At 46.6% G+C, this 21,485-nt stretch overlaps 1 protein-coding gene across 1 annotated transcript in view; it reads left to right on the top strand.

Annotated features, from left to right (window-relative positions):
• Nucleotides 1-16,607: 16,607 nt before the first annotated feature.
• The window catches only part of CNNM2 (cyclin and CBS domain divalent metal cation transport mediator 2), a 175,761-nt gene continuing 170,883 nt past the window's right edge, over nucleotides 16,608-21,485 (top strand). Inside the window, exon 1 of the mRNA XM_049790833.1 lies at nucleotides 16,608-18,348. Coding sequence (XP_049646790.1) covers nucleotides 16,692-18,348 — 1,657 coding nt within the window. The 5' untranslated portion in view covers nucleotides 16,608-16,691. The remainder of the gene's footprint in view (nucleotides 18,349-21,485) is intronic.

Genomic DNA, 21,485 nt, shown 5'->3' on the forward strand with positions numbered 1-21,485 from the left:
AGGAACGATTTCTGAGCACATAGCCAGGAGTAACTCCTGAGCGACACCGAGTGTGGCCCAAAAAGCAAACAAAACAAAACAAAAACCAATTTAGCATTTTCCTTTTTTGTTTGTTTGTTTGTTTGTTTTTGGACCACATCCATAATGTTCTTCAATCAAGGCAAGGCCCCTTGTAGGGCAAACCCATACCTGTTGTGCTAGCTATCCGTGTGCCCCACAGGCTCCTAATTTTTAACTAATTCAAAGTATTTGGTGCCACCTAGTGATTAGAAAGGAAATTAAGGCACTCTGTTTATATTGTAAATTATTTTATTTTATTGAAACCATTGTGATTTACAAAGACCTTCAGTTGGGTTTCAGACATACAATGAATCAGGGCCAATCACATTACCAGTGTTGACTTCCCTCCACGAATGAACCCAGAATGCACTCTATACCACCACTTTGCTTCCTGGACTGCAAGTGTATCAGGTCAATTTAAAGTTTAGATGGTTAGAGTTTGTATCTCTTGTTTCTATTGTTGTTGACTTTGGCTTGAATATTTAGTTCTGTCCTTTTTTTGGGGGGAGGGGGGTCACTCTCAGCGGCGCTCAGGGGTTATTACTTCTGGCTCTGTGCTCAGAAGTCGCTTTCGGTAGGCTAAGAGGACCATATGGGATGCTGGGATTCGAACCAGGATCTGTCCTGTGTTGGCCTCGTGCAAGGCAAACACCTTACCACTGTGCTATCACTCCAGCCCCTAGTTCTGTCTTTTTTATCTCCACCAATGCATTGGAGACTATTGACCCTTGGCTCCCATCCTTCCCCCCTTCTTAATTTTATGAAAAATGTAGACATGTGAAGTAGAACAGAGTAATTCATGTTCCAAGGATCTCTGAAAAAGGTGGGAGCCCATATCTAAAAAATAAAAATGGTGGCAGTTTTTTGCATAAGCACAGCAAAAGTTGGGGAAATAGATCAAAATAAGCCTTTGGCCTAAAAACAGGGTGTCCCTACTCATGACTCATTCTGTCCTAAGGCCAACTACAGGCTCCAAACATACTAAGTTGTCAAACCCCAAAGTCTTCCTTCATTATACCAGAAAATGTTCTCCTCAATCAGTCAGGCTTCAGTAATTAGTAATTAGAGATCTTGATTTTTGTACAGGTCCTATGTCAAAGTCAGGGTGTCACAAAGCACCTCTGGTTTCATCTCATGGTTAGGTTCTGTAAACTTATTGTATTCACAGAAGCTATACACAGCAACAGTACTACAAGAATCACTGATGACTAGGCTCTATATTGTTATAAATTTCCAAAGAGATAATAAACGAAAGATAAATTGAGATAAGTTCAGGGGCTGGCGAGGTGGCGCTAGAGGTAAGGTGTCTGCCTTGCAAGCGCTAGCCAAGGAAGGACCGAGGTTCAATCCCCCGGTGTCCCATATGCCAGGGGCAATTTCTGAGCGCTTAGCCAGGTGTAACCCCTGAGCATCAAATGGGTGTAGCCGAAAAACAAAACAAAACAAAACAAAAAATTTGAAATGTGCAAAAAAATATTTTTGAAATGTGGGGGCCGGAGAGATATCATGGAAATAGAACGTTTGCCTTGCATGCAGAAGGATAGTGGTTTGAATCCCGGCATCCCATATGGTCCCTGGAGCCTGCCAGGAGTAATTTCTGAGCATAGAGCCAGGAGGAACCCCTGAGCGCTGCCAGGTGAGACCCAAAAACAAAAACAAAAACAAAAAAATTAAACGATTGCCTTTGGGTTGGAAAAAGCCTGGCCTATACTTCAATGAATCCAAAATGCAACTTCATTTGTGCAACATCATGGGTATAAAGTAGCTCTGGAAACACTATTGATGGCTCAGAAAAGGCATCCTGGCTCTGCTGCCCCAAGGAGCCAAGAAGTGTTGTGGGCTGAAGGCTTCAGAAACATTGGGAATTGGGGCCGGGAAGGTGGCGCTAGAGGTAAGGTGTCTGCCTTGCAAGCGCTAGCATAGGATGGACCACGGTTCGATCCCCCAGCGTCCCATATGGTCCCCCCAAGCCAGGGGCGATTTCTGAGCGCATAGCCAGGAGTAACCCCATTGGGAAAAACCAGGGCCCGAGTGATAGCACAGCAGTAGGGCATTTCCGGGTGAACCCTGATTCTATCTCTATTATCCCATATGGTTCCCCGAGCCTGCCAGGAGTGGCTTCTGAGCGTAGAGCCAGGAGTAACCCCATGTGTGCTAACGGGTGTGGCCCCAAAACAAAAGGGGGGAGGGGTACTGCCTTTTGAGCTACACATTTTTAAATTTATTATGCACCTAGTTTTTTTGTTTTGTTTTGTTTTGGTTTGGTTTGGTTTGGTTTGGTTTTTGGATCACACCCAGCAGCGCTCAGGGGTTACTCCTGGCAGGCACAGGGGACCATATGGGACCATATGGGACACCAGGATTTGAACCATCTTTGGTCCTGGGTCTGTTGCTAGCAAGGCAAACGCTCTATCGCTGTGCTATCTCTCTGGCCCTATATGCACCTGTATCTATTATTTATTTATTTGGGGGTTTTCGGTCACACCCAGCAGTGCTCAGGGGTTACTCCTGGCTCTGTGCTCAAAAATAGCTTCTGGAAAGCTCAGAGGACCATATGGAAATCTAGGGATCGAACCCAGGTCGACCCCGGGCCGCCACGTGCAAGGCAAACGTCCTACCACTGTGCTATCGCTCCGGCCCCTATTACGTACCTTTAGATTTATTCCATTTTCTCATTTGGCCAAACTCCTGAAATCATGGTAACTGGCCAAAAGATTGCCAAAGCAAACTCAATGAGAGTGCTGATGAGGTAATGGTTCTTTTCTTTTCTTTTCCTTCCTTCCTTCCTTCCTTCCTTCCTTCCTTCCTTCCTTCCTTCCTTCCTTCCTTCCTTCCTTCCTTCCTTCCTTCCTTCCTTCCTTCCTTCCTTCCTTCCTTCCTTCCTTCCTTCCTTCCTTCCTTCCTTCCTTCCTTCCTTCCTTCCTTCCTTCCTTCCTTCCTTCCTTCCTTTCAAATTGAATGACTTCGAGATACACAGTTACAAAGTTGTTCATGGTTGTGTTTCAGTCATACAATGTTTCAACACCCAACCTTCTCGGTTGCATATTTCCCACCACCAAGACCTATAGGTTCCCTCTCCCAACTCCAGTTTCTCTCTATGACAGACTACTACATTAATTTTCTGCCTTTTAGGTACTGTGGTTTGCAATACTGTTACTGAAAGGGTATCTTGCATATCACTTTATCTCCTTTCAGCACCCAATTCTCATCCAGAGTGATCATTTCCATCTATCATTCTCATAGTGGTCCCTTCTCTGCCCCAAATGCACTCACCCTACTCTTTGTGGTAAGCTTCCTACTATGGACTGGTCCCGATCCTCGTGTCTGTTGTCTTTGGATATTAGAGGTAATGGTTCTCTTAAACCAATACATTTTTTCCTAATGAAGAAAAATATGAATAGCAAAAGCGGGCACATTTTCTCACTTCACCTTAACTATTGACATTGCAGTGACTATGTAATGAACCCTAACTGGATTGAGAAAAAAGTTTGATAATTTTTTTTTAATTTTTATTTTTTTAGTTTTTGGACCACACCCGGTGACGCTCAGGGGTTACTCCTGGCTATGTGCTCAGAAATCACCCCTGGCTTGGGGGACCATATGGGACTCCGGGGAATCGAACTGTGGTCCGTCCTAGGCTAGCTCGCACAAGGCAGATGCCTTACGGTTTGCACCACCACTCTGGCCCAGATAAAATATATTTTTGGCAGAATAGTGTGCATGTGTGGGTGCTCTCAGGCTTGCTGAGGGTCACGGAGGCTATACCCAAGCAACACTCCAGTCCTTTGAGTTGTTTCCCCAGACCAAGTCCTTTCATTTTGTGTTTGGGCCACAACCACAGCTTACTCCAGGCTCTGTGCTCAGGAATAAATCCTGGTGGTATTTCGAGAACATATGCAGTTCCAGGGATCAAACTAGGTTCTATATAGTACAAGGGAAATTCCTTATTCAGATTATCTCTTTGTCCCCCTCCCAATTTTTTTATATGTGTTTGTTTTTTTGTTTGGGACCATACCTGGCAGACTCAGGGGTTACTCCTGGCTCTGCACTCAGAAATCATGGCTCGGGGATAGTCAGGGATAGAACCTGGGTCAGCTGTATGGAAGGTAAATGCCCTACCCACTGTGCTACCAAGTTTGAAAACGTTTTTTATTATATCTTTATTTAAAAACCATGATTACGGGGCCCGGAGAGATAGCACAGCGGCGTTTGCCTTGCAAGCAGCCGATCCAGGACCAAAGTTGGTTGGTTCGAATCCCGGTGTCCCATATGGTCCCCCGTGCCTGCCAGGAGTTATTTCTGAGCAGACAGCCAGGAGTAACCCCTGAGCAATGCCGGGTGTGGCCCAAAAACCGCAAAAAAAAAAAAAAAAAAAAAAAAACATGATTACGGGGCCGGGCGGTGGCGCTAAAGGTAAGGTGCCTGCCTTGCCTGCGCTATCCTTGGATGGACCTCAGTTTGATCCCCCGCATAGCCAGGAGTAACCCCTGAGCGTCACCGGGTGTGGCCCAAAAACCAAACCAAACCAAAACAAAACAAAACAAAACAAAAAAACCACAAAATCCCATGATTACAAACATTACTGTAGTTGGGTTTCAGTCACAAAAAGAAGACACCCCCCCTTCACCAGTGCAACATTTCCACCACCAATGCCCTCATCTTCCTCCCTCCATACCCACTGCCTGTATTCGAGTCTGACATTCTACTTCTCTCACTCATTAACATAGTTGTTAGTGTATTATTTCTCTAACTGCACTCACCCCTCTTTAAAGTGAGCTTCATATCGTGAGCTGGTTCTTTGGGTCCTCATCTCTGGGCATTATTACAATAATGTATTTTATTTTTCTTAAAACCCATAGATAAGTGAGACTATTCTGTGTGTCTATCTCTCCCTTTGACTTATTTCATCCAGCATAATAGTTTCCATGCCCATCCATGACTTCATCTCTCCTGATGGCTGCATAATGTGTACTACATTGTGTACTACAGTTTCTTTTTTCAGACTACAGACTCTGTTTCCAGAGTCTGGTTATTGTAAATAGTGCTGCAATGAATATAAGTGTGAAGAAGGGATTTCTGTATTACATTTTTGTGTTCCTATGGTATATCCTGAGGAGTGTAAATAGTGCTACAATGAATATAGGTGTGAGGAAGGAATTTTTGTATTGCATTTTTTGTATTGTTAGGGTATATCCCAAAAAGTAGTATAGTTGGATCATATGGGAGCTCAATTTCCAGTTTTTTGAGGAATCTCCATATTGTTTTCCATTAGGGCTGGACTAGGCAGCATTCTTACCAGCAATGAATGAGAGTTTCTTTCTCCCCACATCCCCACCAGCACTGATTGTTCTTTGTGATGTGTGCCTGTCTCTGTGGCCTGAGATGGTACCTCATTCTTGTTTTGATTTGCATCTCCTTAATAATTAGTGATGTGGAACATTTTCATGTGCCTTTTGACCATTTGTATTTATTCTTTGAAAAATTGTCTGTTCATTTTTTAATGGGGTTATATGTTTTTTTCTTGGTAAGTTCTTAGATATTAGATATTAGATATTAGCCCCTTATCGAATGGGTATTGGGGAAATAGTTTCTCCCATTTAGTGGGTGGCTTTTGTATCCTAGGCACTATTTCCTTTGAGATGCAGAAGCTTCTCAGTTTAATATAGTCCCATCTGTTTATCTCTGTTTCCACTTGTATGGAGAGTGCTGATTCCGCCTTGAAGATGCCTTTAGTCTCAATGTCATGGAATGTTTTTACTTACATGTTGTTCTATATACCTTATAGTTTTGGGTCTGATATCCAGGTCTTTAATCCATTTAAAGTTGATATTTGTGCATGGTGTTAGATGGAGGTCTGAGTTCATTTTTTTGTAAGTGGCTGACCAGCTGCTCCAACACACTTGTTGAAGAGGCTTTCCTTGCTCCATTTTGCATTTTTTGCTCCTTTATCAAAGATTAATTGATTGTATGTCTAGAGAAATTTTCTAAATACTCAAGTCTATTCCACTGATCTGAGGGTCTGTCTGTCTTTATTCCAATACATTTTATTTTATTTTATTTTATTTTATTTTATTTTATTTTATTTTTTTGGGTCACACCTGGCGGTATTCAGGGGTTACTCCTGGCTGTCTGCTCAGAAATAGCTCCTGGCAGGCACGGGGGACCATATGGGACACCGGGATTCGAACCAACCACCTTTGGTCCTGGATCGGCTGCTTGTAAGGCAAACACCGCTGTGCTATCTCTCCGGGCCCAATACATTTTATTTTAATGACTGTAGCTTTGTAATACAATTTAAAGTTGGGAAAAGTGATGCTTCCCGTACTCCTAAGGGTTGTTATAACTATTTGTGGGTGTTTATTGTTCCAAATGAATTTCAGGAGTGTTTGATCCATTTCTTTAAAGAATGTCATGGGTATCTTTAGAGGGATTGCAATAAATCTGTACAATGCTTTGGGGAGTATTGCTATTTTAATGATGTTAATCCTGCCAATCCATGAGCAGGGTATGTGTCTCCATTTCCTTGTGTCCTCTTTTATTTTTCGAAGCAGGGTTTTGTAATTTTCTTTGTATAGGTCCTTCACCTCTTTAGTTAAGTTGACTTTAAGATATTTGAGTTTGTGTGACACTAATGTGAATGGGTTGTTTTGTTTTGTTTTGTTTTTGTTTTTGTATTTTTTTGATCATACCCAGCAGCGCTCAGGGGTTATTCCTGGCTCCATGCTCAGAAATCGCTCCTGGCAGGCCCGGGGGACCATATGGGATGCCAGGATTCAAACTGATGACCTTCTGCATGAAAGGCAAACGCCTTACCTCCATGCTATCTCTCCGGCCCGAATGAATTGTTTTTTTAATGTCCATTTCTTCTCTATCATTATTAGTGTATTAGAAGGCCATTGATTTTTGCATGTTAATTTTGTAGCTGCCACTTTGCTATATAAATCTATTGTTTCTAGAAGCTTTTTGGTAGAGAATTTAGGATTTTCTTTTCTTTCTTTTTTTTTTTTTTTTTTTTTTTTTTTTTTGTTTTTGGGCCACACCCGTTTGACGCTCAGGGGTTACTCCTGGCTATGTGCTCAGAAATTGCCCCTGGCTTGGGGGGACCATATGGGACTCCAGGGGATCGAACCGCAGTCTGTTCCTTGGCTAGCGCTTGCAAGGCAGACACCTTACCTCTAGCGCCACCTTCCCGGCCCCAGAATTTAGGGTTTTCTAAATATATCATCATGTCATCTGCAAACAGTGAGAGCCTGACTTCCTTTCCTATCTGGATGCTCTTAATGTCTTTTTCTTGCTTATTTGCTATAGCAGGAACTTCCAGCACTATGCTGAATAGGAGTGGTGAGAGAGGACTGCCTTGTCTTATACCAGATTTTAGAGGAAAGACTTTTAGTTTATCACCATTAAGAATAATATTTGCCATTGGCTTGTAGTAGATGGCCTTGATTATATTGAGTAAAATTCCTTTCATTCCCATCTTGATGAGTTTTTTTTTTTTTATCAAGAATGGATATTGGATCTTATCAAATGCTTTCTCTGCATCTATTGATACAACCATATGTTTTTTAAATATTTGTGGGGGGGCCACACCGGTGATTTCAGGGATTACTCCTGGCTATGCACTCAGAAATCACTCCTGGCTTGGGGGTTCATATGGGACAGCCAGGGGATTGAACCGCGATCCGTCCTAGGTCAGCCATGTGCAAGGCAAACACCCTACTGCTGCACCACCGCTCTGGTCCACAACCATATGGTTTTTCTTTTTCTCTTTGTTGATATGATATATTATGTTGATTGATTTATGTTTGTTAAATCATCTTTTAATTCCTGGAATGAATTTTACTTGGTCATGGTGTATGACCTTCTTGATGAGGCATTCGTTGGATCCTATTTGCCAGAATTTTGCATCTTTGTTCATCAGGAATATTGGTCTGTAGTTTTCTTTTCTTGCAACATCTCTGTCTGGTTTTGGTATCAGAGAGATGTTAGTTTCATAAAAACTATTTGGGAGTGTTCCTGATTTTTCAATTTCATGAAAGAGCCTGAAAAGGATTGAGAACAGTTCCTCTAGAAAGGTTTGAAAGAATTCATTAGTGAATCCATCTGGGCCTGGGCTTTTGTTTTTGGGAAGACTTTTTATTTATTTATTTCTATTTTTTGGTTTTTGGGTCAGACCTGGCAGCACTCAGGGGTCACTCCTGGCTTTACACTCAGAAATCACTCCTGGTAGGCTTGGGGGGACCATATGGGATGCCAAGACTCGAACCACTGTCATTCTGTATGCAAGGCAAATGCCCTACCTCCATGCTATCTCTTGGGCCCCTTTAGGAAGACTTTTGATTACTTTTTTTTTTTGGGGGGGGGGGGGTCACACCCGGCAGCACTCAGGGTTTACTCCTGGTTCTACGCTCAGAAATCGCTCCTGGCAGGCTTGGAGGACCATATGGGATGCCAGGATTCAAACCACTGTCCTTCTGTATGCAAGGCAAACGCCCTACTTCCATGCTATCTCTCAGGCCCCAGATTGCTCTTTTTTTTTCTCGACTACTCTTTTTTGTTTGTTTGTTTGTTTTTGTTTAAGGAAAGTTTCAAGGATGGGTAAGTTAAAGTCTAGTTTTGATCCTCTCATAGATATCAGGAGCTGATAGTTCAGTTCTTAATTACTGACTTCAATAATAAAGAACTTTTTGTTGTTGTTATTTTGTTTTGGGGCCACACCCTGTGGCGCTCAGGGGTTACTCCTAGCTCTACGTTCAGAAATCCCTCTTGTCAGGCTCTGGGGGACATAATGAGATGCCGGAAATTGAACCTGGGTTTGTCTCGGGTCGGCCGCATGCAAGACAAACGTCCTACTGCTGTGCTATCATTCTGGCCCCTATAAAACATTTTTTAAAAGTCACATTCAGCAGTATTCAGGGATGCTCAGGGTACCATGTGGTATTGTGAGGGATCAAATCTGTGGTTTCTGCACACAGAGTGTGTGCTCCATGTCGTTGAACTAGCTCCCCAGCTCAGTAAAGAGTTAGTAAGAAAATCTCAACTGAGGGGCTGGAGAGATAGCACATTGGGTAAGGCGTTTGCCTTGCATCAGGCTGACCCGGTTTTGATTCCGGCATCCAATATGATCCCTTAAGCTTGCCAGGAGGATTTCTGATCACAGAACTAGAAGTAACTCTTGACCACTGCTGGGTATGGCCCCAAAGCAAAACAAACCAATAAAAGAAAATCTAAACAGGTCTGAGAGGTAGCGCATAGGTAAAGTGCTTCCGTTGCTTCTATATACTATGCATATACACTATTGCAAAGTGATCAGCACTTGTTGCTGATCAAACCAACTAAGCACCAAGGTGGTGCTTAGGGGATACTCCTAGCTCTGGAACCCAGGTCTTTCACACACACTGCAGCCCTTTGAGTTGTCCCCGACCCAGATGATTGTTTTTCAAATTATGTTTACTAGTTGATCCATGGTATGGATCAGAAACTTTCTATAAATTTGGAATCGACTTCTCTCAAAGCATTGGACAGAGCCTCTGTGCATAGAGACATCTGAATGGTTTCCCCCAGGCAGGACAAGGTCCTTGAGCCTGTTCACTCAACTTCACTGACCCCACCCCAAGTGTTTTGAGTTCATGGCTCTATTTTAGGAGGAGTGAACAGAGGTTTCATTAATTACCTGCAAAGGATCTTTCTCCCATCTTATGTCCCAGGCTGGCAGTCTCTGGCCTCATCTCTGACTCTGACTCCATGTTTAATTCATCACAGGCAGGAGCACAGAAGGGCCCCTGATGCTTCGGGGAGAAGAGGCCAGAGGGGGCCCAGCGTGCAAGGGTGCTGATGGTAATTTGACATATAGCTCAGAGACTAATTGTGCAGGTGACTGCTGGGGCAGTTCCTTGCCTGTCCTCAGAGTTAATCAGCTTCCGCATCTGCTTTCTTTGTGAATAGAGAATGAGCAGCCCCTGAAAGCAAAGCCTCCAAATGTCAAGTTGCTAGGGAGCCCAGGTTTACGCAGTGAGCGCGGAGGGTTTGCTTGGCTCCCAGGCTGCCAAGTTAATCTTTCATGAACTGTCCTCATTTTCTTTTTCTTATTAACCTTATTATTCCTTTCAATGGGCCCCAACAAGGGAAATTTTCTGAAGGAGGCATTTTAATTTTTGCATTTAAATAATGTAATAGGAGTCCAGGAAGCAAATGGAGACCTTACTAAAAAGGTATTTTTTGTTTGTTTTTTAGTTGAGGGGTGACCTCCTAAGCAGTAGTCAGAGGGTCCCTGGGAACCACTGTCAGCACTACTCAGACCTGTAGACATTCAGTACTCTGGGCTGTGGGGCTGGGGTCACACCTGAAAATGCTCAAGGCCAGATGGTACTAAGAATCAATTTTGGGGGCCAGTGAGGTGGCACTAGAGGTAAGGTGTCTGCCTTGCAAGCGCTAGCCAAGGAAGGACCGAGGTTCGATCCCCTGGCATCCCATATGGTCCCCCCAAACCAGGGTCAATTTCTGAGTGCATAGCCAGGAGTAACCCCTGAGCATCAAATGGGTGTGGCTCAAAAAAACAAAAACAAAACAAAACAAAAAAAGAATCAATTTTGGAGCCTCATGTATGCAAAGTATGTGCTGCAGCCCTTTGAGCTATGTCCTCACCCCCACAGCACCCCTTACCCTGCCACAGAGGCATCTTACTCACATTGCCAGGCCAAGATGTGCCTGGAGCACCATTCAGTAACTCCTGTAACAAAAAGTCAAACACTAGCAGTGTAAAAGGGAACCAATGACTGTCAGGACCCAGTTTCATCTAGGGTGGAGAAGAGGGGTGTGAGAAGAGGGTTTCCTTAAGTAGGGGATAGTTCTCTTTCCCTTTATAAATAACTATAATGTGAATAGCACTGTCCCAGTTTAATCCAGATTACTTATTAATAGTGCCTTTTTATTGTTTGTTTTAGAGCCACACCCAGAGGTGCTCTACACTCAGAAATCACTCCTGCAGGCTCGGGGGACCATATGAGATGTTGGGGACAAATCCGAGCTTGCCACATGCAAGGCAAATGCCCTACCCATTGTACTATTGCTCTGGCCCCTAATAGTATTTTTTGTTTTAGGTTTTTGGCCACACCCAGCGGTGCTCAGGAGTTACTCCTGGCTCTGTTCTTAGAAATCGTTTCTGGCTGGCTCAGAGGACTATATGGGATGCTAGGAATTGAACTTAGGTCCATCCCAGGTCAGCCACGTGCAAGGCAAATACCTGCTATGCTATCACTCTGGCCCCATAGTACTATTTTCTCCCTCCCCCCATTTTTGTTGTTGTTTTGTTTTGTTTTGTTTTGGTCACACCAGGCATCGCTCAGGGTTACTCCTTGCAGGCTCGGGGGACCATATGGGATGCCGGTATTTGAACCACCGTCCTTCTGCATGCAAAGCAAAGGCACTACCTCCATGCTCTCTTCGATCCCAGTAGTACTATTTTTTAAACTCTGAAATGGATTTTGTTTCAGCGAATGTGGGCTCTTTTATTACTTACTTACTTTATGTAGTTTGATGTGTGTTTATTTTGTTGTTGCTGCTGGGGACCATCTCTTCTGGCACTGAGGATCGAACCCATGCCTCCCTCTTGTGAAACCATGCATCAGCGCTGTAAGCTATGTTTATTATTGGTGGCTTCCCACTTAAAAAAATGTTTTGGTTTTGTTTGGGGCCACACCCAGCTGTGCTCAAGGATCACTCTTGGGGGACCCGGACTGGGGGACCATCTGTGGTGCTGGAGAGCAAACTTTGGCTGTATGCAAAGTTACCATCTTACCCCTGTCCCATCTCTTCAGGCTCCCCTTATTAAGTTTAAAGAACATCCAAGTCTGACCTCTGAGCAGAAGTTCAGGTCAACCCAGGTTGTATGTGTGTGTGCATGTACTGGGGATTGAACACAGGCTGTCATACATGCAGAGCAAATGCTCTACCATTCCAGCCCAGCCCAGCCCAGTCCAGGCACTCTTGTGTTTTTGGCTACCCCTGGTGGAGGGGCAAGGTATTTGAAGGCTATTCCTCCCAGTGTTCTGGGGACTGAACCCCAATTCCTGCATTTAAAGTATACCCTCTAGCCCTTTGAGCCACGTCCCTGGATCCAAACCAAGAAATTGTATGTTTGATCTAGGAGTCACAGTTTCATTCTTGGAGCACAAACCACAGGACAGTGGCTGTGTTTCTGGAGTGAATGTCTAAAGAGGGGGTGTGGTGCCCCATCTTGGTTTGTTTCCTTATCCAACATAAGGCTGCAGGAGTGGTGCAACTCTTAATCCTGTTGGGAACGTAGGATCAAGATGGAAGCCATGAAGATTTTTTTCCTTTGACCGAATGTCAGGAGAAAGCTGTTCTGGTTTGTAGGGGGTAGAGAGAGCACATGGCAGAGAGGCAGAAAGCAGGCTGACTCCTTTTTTTTTTTTTTTTCTTTTTTTGGTTTTTGGGCCACACCCGGTAACGCTCAGGGGTTACTCCTGGCTATGCGCTCAGAAGTCGCTCCTGGCTTGAGGGACCATATGGGACGCCGGGGGATCGAACCTCGGTCTGTCCTAGGCTAGCGCAGGCAAGGCAGGCACCTTACCTCTAGCGCCACCGCCCGGCCCCACAGGCTGACTCCTATGAATATATTTTGACTGCTTGATGTATTATTTTTCCACACTACCCTGCTTCATCAGACCCGATCGCATAAGGACTAGAAACATGGCGTTTGGTGTGAATTCATCACCCATGGGATTTTTCTTTTACAGGCAGGGCTCAGCATGACTGGTCTGGTCCTGGGAGTCACCAGTTAACCTTCCTAACATGCTCAGACTAAATCTGAACTTGGCATTCCAACCCACCACACACTACCCCCAGTCAACTTTCTGACCTTCCTGTTGTGGCTGAACCAAGTTCCATCCCTTTTCCTGTTGTTGTTCTCCTTTTTTTCTTGGAGGTGGGGAGTGAGGGCCACAGACCCAGCAATGTTCTAAGATTTTTCCTGGAACTGCATGCAGTAATCACTCCTGGTGGGCTTGGGAAACCATATAGGATGAATAAAATAAAAATTATTTTATTTATCTATAGTTGAACCCTGCTCAACCATATGTAAGCCCTACCCTATCTAGATCTCCCTAGTCCCACCATTTTTTCTTTCTTCTGCTTTCTCCCATTTGTTTCAGATGGAATGTTTGCGGTCTCTTACACAGTTCACAAATTGAGGCCTTCATCCCTATGTGGCTATTTGGAGATAGACTCCCGAGGAAATAGTTAAGTTTAGGTGAAGTCGGGCAGCCAAGCCCTGACCCATCAATGTTGGTATCTGTTTCAGAAGAGAGCAGTGACTCCATACTCTAAGAACATGCACTTAGTGGAAGAAATGGCCATGCAATGAAAAAGGGCTATTGTCATTGTCAAAGTCCTTCACCAGGGACTCCTGCTTCCAGAACTGTGAAACAAACATATTTCTAGTTGTTTCTGTTTCTTTTTCATACTTGATGGTGCTAAGGACTTATTCCTGGCTCTGCACTCAGTTATTAATCCTGACAGTACTCGAGAGACCATAAAAGATGCTGGGATTAAATTTAGGTTGGCCACATGCAAGACAAGTGCCCTGCCCACTATACTATCTCTTTGTTCCTCAGATTTTTATTGTTGAAGTTACCTAATTTATGGGGTCTTAAAGTGGCATCATTCGTTGATTAGCTTTTATAGCTGTATATCTAATAATTCTCTTCTCAAGGACTACCTCAAAGAATATGAAGATTTCATTTCCCCCAATCCCTTTATTTTATTTTGTTATACTTATTTTTTTGGGGGGGCACACCTAGCAGCATTCAGAGATTACTCTTGGCTCTGCGCTCAGAAATCACTCCTGGCAGGGTTGGGGGAACCACATGGAATGCTGGGTATTGAATCCAGCTTGGACAAATACTGGACCTGCTGTTATCACTCCGGCTTGTTATTTTTTTAAATTGAGGCCTTCCCTATAGTCCTGTAGGAGGGCCATGTAATGCCCTTGATCATGCAAGGCATGAAAACTACCCCTTTGAGTTATCTCCTCAGTCCCAGGTAAAAAAATTTAGCCACACCAGGTGGTGCCCAGGGGCCATTCCCCATGGTGCAGGTGAACCATGTTGAGCCAGGGATTGAATCTAGGCTTTCAAATGCAGAGTTTCTAGTTTCCCTCCCACCCTCTAGCCTGCCTTTTGGAAGACTTGTTCATTTTTTCCTTTTTTTTTTTTTTTTTTTTGGTCACACCGGCAGCACTCAGGGGTTACTCCTGGATCTACACTCAGAAATCACTCCTGGCAGGCTCAGGGGACCATATGGGATGCTGGGATTCGAACCACTGTCCTTCTGCATGCAAGGCAAATGCCCTATCCCCATGCTATCTGTCCAGCCCCTCATTTTTCCCTTTTGACCGGCAACACTATTGCTGAAGTGATTTCACGCATGTGACTTTATCTCCTTTCAGCACCCAGTTCTTGTCCAAAGTAATCACTTCCCACTATCATTATCATAGTGATCCCTTTGACCTAACCGCTTTTCCCCCATGGTGGCAAGCTTTCTACTAAGGACCAATCTATACATTTTTTTTCTTATTGGCAGTGCTCAGGGGTCACTCCTTGCTCTGCACTCAGGAATCACTCTTGGTGTGCTCAGGGTATCATATGGGATTCCAGTAATCGAACCTGGGTTGGCTGTGTGCAAGGTAGATGTCCTATCTTCTGTATTATTATAGCTCTGGCCCTTATACATGTTTTCTTAATCTTCTTACTAGTCAATTTTTTGGAGATAACCTATGATTTAACATAGTATAAAATCTCCACATTGCCAAGTGTATTCCAACTAACATTGCAATAGATATTTGTTGAATGAACGAATGATTTTACTTTAAAGATGCAAAACTGGGACCAGAGGAGAGTACAAAGGGTAGGGCGCATGCTATGCACGTGGCCAATTGGGGTGTGATCCTCGACATCACATGGTTTCCCAAACTCGCTAAGAGAAATCCCTTCCTTTCTTCCTATTTTTTTGGTATGTTTGTTTTTGGGCCACACCCGGTGACGTTCAGGGTTTACTCCTGACTATGCACTCAGAAATCGCTCCTGACTTGGGGGGCCCAGATGGCACACCGGGGAATCGAACCCAGGTCCGTCCTGGGTCAACCACACGCAAGGCCAACAAACGCCCTACGGCTGTTCTATCGCTCCGGCCTCAAGGGAAAAATTTCTGAGTGAAGAGCCAGAAGTAACTAACCCCTGAGCACCATCGGATATGGTAAAGAAAAAAAAAAAAGTCTCATGACATAGAAAATGAGAAAACTGTTGAATTTTATACTCTCCACCTCCCATATACCGAGGGGGATTTAGTGATCCTGGAAGGCAGTTGCAGGGCGCCCATGAAGCCGGCAGGTGGTGCCATGTCGCCATGAATAGCAAAACCGTGCTGGCCCCTCAGAGAGAGAAAAACTTGAGACCTGAGGAAAAGCCAGTCTTGTCAGTGGCGGGACCGGTGCCAACCAATTCTGACTGAACCAACCTGGGTACAGAGAGAGAGAGAGAAAGAGTAGGGGTAGTGTGTGTGAAGCGCTGTAGTCTCGGTTTCTTTTTAGATCCAATCAGGGGTCCTCAAACTTTTTAAACAGGGGGGGCCAGTTCACTGTCCCTCAGACCATTGGAAGGTCTGACTATAGTAAAAACAAAACTTATGAACGAATTCTTATGCACACTGCATATATCTTATTTTTCAATGAAGAAACAAAACAGATACAAATACAATATGTGGCCTGCGGACCATAGTTTGAGGATCACTGCATCATCTACAGAGCTGTCTTCTCAAATTCTGGGGGCAAGGCAGGCGGAGCCCTCTCTTTACCCCGCATTAGAATACGGCTCCCTCTCAGTCCACAGACTCGCCTCAGGCACGCACTTGCCAACCAACCCACCCACCCACACTTCTACAAACTGAGGCGAGCGAACCGGAGTGCCCGAGCGAGCCCTCCCTCGAGAAGGGAAACCACTTTCTCATTGGCCGCCTTTAGCGAGGCCCCGCCTCTCGAGGGGACTGCTCTCCTCGGCGATTGGCTGTCGGGTCCCGGCTGGCCACGCCCCCTCCCCATGCACATACACAAGAGTCACGCGCCTTTCAGTAGGAAACTTGGCCGTGCCGCGGGGGTGGGGGGGCAGAAGAGACAGCGGCCCTCGTCTCCCCACCCACTCCCCTTGCCATTGGTCCGCGGCCTCGCTCGCGACCACCCCTCCTCCTCCTGGCCCCCAGACTGGGAGGGGGGAGAGCGCGGGCGCTCGCTCCTGATTGGCTAGCCGGCCTGCCTGTCGCGGGAGGCCCCGCCCCTTGCCCCCTCCCGCGCGCCTCGAGGCTTCTCAGCTGGCCAGAAGCTGAGGCAGTCAGTGTCAGTCAGTCGGTCAGTCAGTCAGTCTGCGCGAGGCGGCGAGCTGCCGCTCGAGCTTCAGGCCGGCGCTTGCAGACGCTCCGTCGCGCGGCCATCTCATCCCGGGGAGGGGACGGGGTCGCTCGCTCGCGCGCGCCCGGCCGGGTGGGCACGATGATGATGAAGCCCTTGCAGCTGGGAAAGCCTCCCTACGATTGGCTGTGGCGCTGGTGAACCCGAAGTAAAGATGGCGGGCGGGCAGGTAGCCGCCGCACTGCCCACTTGGAAGATGGCGGCGCGCCGCAGCCTCAGAGCCCGCGGCCGGGGGGTCGTGCAGGCGGCGGCGGCGGCGGCGGGGCGGCGGCGGCGGCCGCCGTCGCTGTGGCCGCTGCTGCTCTTGCTGAGCTGCTGCTGCGGCGCCGCTCAGGGCACGGCGGCGGCGGCGGCGGCGGCGGCGCCGGCGGCCGAGAGCGAGGAGACGGTGATCATCGGCTTGCGGCTGGAGGACACGAACGACGTGTCGTTCATGGAAGGCGGCGCGCTGCGGGTGAGCGAGCGGACCCGCGTCAAGCTGCGGGTGTACGGGCAGAACATCAACAACGAGACGTGGTCTCGCATCGCCTTCACGGAGCACGAGCGGCGGCGGCACAGCCCGGGCGAACGCGGCGGCGGCGGCGGCGGGCTCGGGGGTCCCGCGCCCCCCGAGCCGGACAGCGGCCCCCAGCGCTGCGGCATCCGCACGTCCGACATCATCATCCTGCCGCACATCGTCCTGAACCGCCGCACGTCGGGCATCATCGAGATCGAGATCAAGCCGCTGCGGAAGATGGAGAAGAGCAAGTCCTACTACCTGTGCACGTCGCTGTCCACGCCGGCCCTGGGCGCCGGCGCCCCGGGCTCCCCCGGGGGCGCCGTCGGGGCCAAAAGCGGCTCCTCCGGCGTGGCCGGCCTGCCGCCGCCGCCCTGGGCCGAGACCACCTGGATCTACCACGACGGCGAGGACACCAAGATGATCGTGGGCGAGGAGAAGAAGTTCCTGCTGCCCTTCTGGCTGCAGGTGATCTTCATCTCGCTGCTGCTGTGCCTGTCGGGCATGTTCAGCGGCCTCAACCTGGGGCTCATGGCCCTGGACCCCATGGAGCTGCGCATCGTGCAGAACTGCGGCACGGAGAAGGAGAAGAACTACGCCAAGCGCATCGAGCCCGTGCGCCGCCAGGGCAACTACCTGCTGTGCTCGCTGCTGCTGGGCAACGTGCTGGTCAACACCACGCTCACCATCCTGCTGGACGACATCGCGGGCTCCGGCCTGGTGGCCGTGGTGGTGTCCACCATCGGCATCGTCATCTTCGGGGAGATCGTGCCGCAGGCCATCTGCTCGCGGCACGGCCTGGCCGTGGGCGCCAACACCATCTTCCTCACCAAGTTCTTCATGATGATGACCTTCCCCGCGTCTTACCCCGTGAGCAAGCTGCTGGACTGCGTGCTGGGCCAGGAGATCGGCACGGTGTACAACCGGGAGAAGCTGCTGGAGATGCTGCGGGTCACCGACCCCTACAACGACCTGGTGAAGGAGGAGCTGAACATCATCCAAGGGGCGCTGGAGCTGCGCACCAAGACGGTGGAGGACGTGATGACCCCCCTGCGGGACTGCTTCATGATCACCGGCGAGGCCATCCTGGACTTCAACACCATGTCGGAGATCATGGAGAGCGGCTACACCCGCATCCCGGTCTTCGAGGGCGAGCGCTCCAACATCGTGGACCTGCTCTTCGTCAAAGACCTGGCCTTCGTGGACCCCGACGACTGCACGCCCTTGAAGACCATCACCAAGTTTTACAACCACCCCTTGCACTTCGTCTTCAACGACACCAAGTTGGACGCGATGCTGGAGGAATTTAAGAAAGGTAGGAAGGAAATGCCGCTCTCTGTCATTGGCTTGCTCCTGCTCGCTCTGTCCTCCTCCTCCTCCTCCCTCCTCCAGTTCTTTCCCCTCGCACCAGCCCCCCCAAGGCGAGTTGACCGGAATTTCTCCCTTCTCTCCGTTAATTGCGAAGTTGAAAGGGTGGCGTGGATTTGGGGGGACGGATTGAACTAGAGAGCGCTTCTAGGCTCTTTGACAGAGGCTCTGCTCGACGGCCGAGTCCTTCCTTGCCTTCGCTCCAGTACAAGAAAGCAAAGGGCTTCCCATTCCCAGTACGTGTCCCAGATCCCCTCCATACCCCGACCCCGCGCGGGAGGGGTCGCTCTGGTCTTGGGGGGCGGAGAGGGCGATCTGTCTGCCAAGCGCTTGCTTTCCTTGGATGGGTTGGTGAAAGGGGTCCGCTCTTGTCCTCGCTTGCTCTTTGGTGTCAGATACTAATCGCAGGCATTTGGAAAACGTTTAGTAGCTTTTCAAAACCGATACATTAGCTTTCATTGAAGTTTTCTCCAAGAGAAGTGCTTTTTCGATAGCTTCTGTTCCAGTTGGTTGACAACCTGTGTGTGTGTGTGGGGGGGGGGGGGACCAGTGCGGGCTGCTTTGAGCAAAGATAGCTGATGGGGATCGCCAAGGATCCTAGGCATAGTCATTTGGCTGTGACTTGCCTTAGAAAAGAGGTGCTGGGTTTTCTTTTTCTGTTTAAGAACTAAAGTCAGTTATTAACACATAAGTGGAAAAACTAGAAACAAGTTGACGTTTTAGGACTGTTTCTAGTCTGATTATCTTCTAGTTTGACTCTTATTTATCTGACAGCAAATCAAATTTCCCAAACGGAGAGTGATTTTGGCAGAAAGCATGAACCTCCAACAGTGAGATAAATCCATTTATTTTGTCTTATTTCATGAGTTTTCTCTTTGTAGAGGGTTATTTTAAAATCTGAACACCTTTAAATTGAGGTGTTTCTCCAAGGCAGCACTCACTGGTTCCACGGTGCAGAGAGGCTCACCTCTCTCTCCTTGTGCTATTTATTACTTTTTGTTTGTTTGAACGTGTAATGAACATATCCATAGCAACTCAGACTGTTATTGCTGAAATTCTGCCTTGAAAAAAAGTTTCTAGTAAATAGCTTAGTGTGTGTTTTTTAAAAACCTTGGGGTGCTAAGTTTTTTTTTCCCTTCTTAGTGCTGAGATGCAGATGCAAGTATAGAAATGTGTATGCAACCCAACAGTCTTCCAAACTCATTTTCCTTCCTCAAATAGAATTTTGGTCAACCCTCCAGTCCTGTGGGGCCTTTTCACATGTGAGGGTGACCTCTCGATGAAAGCCCTGATACAAACATACTCATGGTGTGTCTGGTTGCCCTAATTCCCTTTTCCTGGCTGAATATGGTGTCCTGTCTGGAATAGACTCACACTGCAGTAATCTTCAGATAAAGGAATAGAGCAGAATGTGCTTTGGAGATGGGCAATTTGCATTTAAATGCAGAATGCAGATACTTCTGGATTCTTAAACAGTAAAAAGAAAATGGCCATTATCTTGTGGGGACAGAACTTCTGTTGGGGGTGTCATTATTTTTTCCCAACTAAGCCATATTAATTAGAGCACTTAATTAACCATCTAACCAGTCACTTATTTTGCTGTCATATCTGTAACACAATAGATTAACTTGAGGAGCTTGGAAATGTCTTTGAAATAAGTACTGTATGCCCTTTATTGCTAATTTCGCAATAGCCAGCATAGATGAGTTGTTTTTCTTTTTTCACTTTTCACATCTACTGATGGGTTTTTTGACTGCAAGATAGTCCTTGCTGAAGTCTTTTCTTATGTACTTTCTTTCTTGGGAAATTTGTTCTTCATATCACAACTCAATAATCCTGTTCTAAATTTCAAAATTTGCATTATTTTGCAATTTGTCTTTGGGTTGTCCTTGAACCATTTTTTTTTCCTCTAGGACCAGCTTATTTTCACCAGAGACTTTATTTACCTCACGTGAATTCTGGAAAAGTTATAATGCATGAAATTTTATTTTATCCCTTCATTATAGTGATGTATTTGGTTAAGAAGCAGGCGAAACTTGAAGGTGTCTGTAAACCAGTAGCACTTTCAGAAGGACCCAGACAAAGCTGGTTGGTTGCAAACGGGATATTTAAGACATGGAGAGGGTATATGTTAAATTTTAGGTAAAACTGATATTTCACCTTCTCTTTCTTGATTTTTTTGGTAAGAATTTGATGATTGTAACCTTACTAACAGAGCTGTTCTTTTTCTGTTCATGGCTGTGCTCAGAGGACCATGTGGTGCCAGGGATTGTGCCAGGTGTCTGCATACAAAGCATGTGCTCCATCCCTTTGACCTCCAGCAGAGAGAGAGAGAGAGAGAGAGAGAGAGAGAGAGAGAGAGAGAGAGAGAGAGAGAGAGAGAGAGTGAGGGAGGGAGGGAGGGAAGGAGGGAGGGAGGGAGGGAAGGGGAGAGAGAAACAGAAAGAGGGAGGGAAGGAGAGAGAGAGAGAGAGAGAGAGAGAGAGAGAGAGAGAGAAGGGGGAAAGGGGGAAAGGGAGGGGGGAGAGGGAAAATGTGTATGTGTTTGTCCAGGTGGTGCTCAAGACTTAATCCTGAGTGTCTCAGGGATCACTCTTGAAGGTTCTCAGGGAGCCATATGTGGTGCTGTGTATTGAATTAGGGTCAGCCACTTGCAAGGCATGCTCTCCCCCACCACCTTATTTATTTATTTATTTATTTATTTATTTATTTATTTATTTATTTATTTAGTTTTTGGGCCATACCTGGTGGTGCTCAGGGCTTACTCCTTCCTCTGTCTGTACTCAGGAATCACAAATGGTGGTGTTGGGTGGGGGGGACCCCTGACTCCGGTCCCTCCCCCTTCATTAAAAAATTAAGTTATGAACTAATAGAACCTATAACTTTCTATTGCTTTTCTTTATTGAATAATGATATATTTGGTTGGAAGGTTTTTTTCTTCCTCTCCTAGCAGTACCAATTATAACTCCCCAAACTGGTTAGAGCATGAATCCAGATTGCATGGAAAATCCTTCTTCCCAATTAAGAATGTCTGCACTGAAGCCTTTTCTGTAGGTAGATGTCCATCATTAGCCGGGTGTTCCT

Source organism: Suncus etruscus, chromosome 17 (assembly GCF_024139225.1).
Source record: "Suncus etruscus isolate mSunEtr1 chromosome 17, mSunEtr1.pri.cur, whole genome shotgun sequence".
In the NCBI taxonomy this organism is placed as follows: domain Eukaryota; kingdom Metazoa; phylum Chordata; class Mammalia; order Eulipotyphla; family Soricidae; genus Suncus; species Suncus etruscus.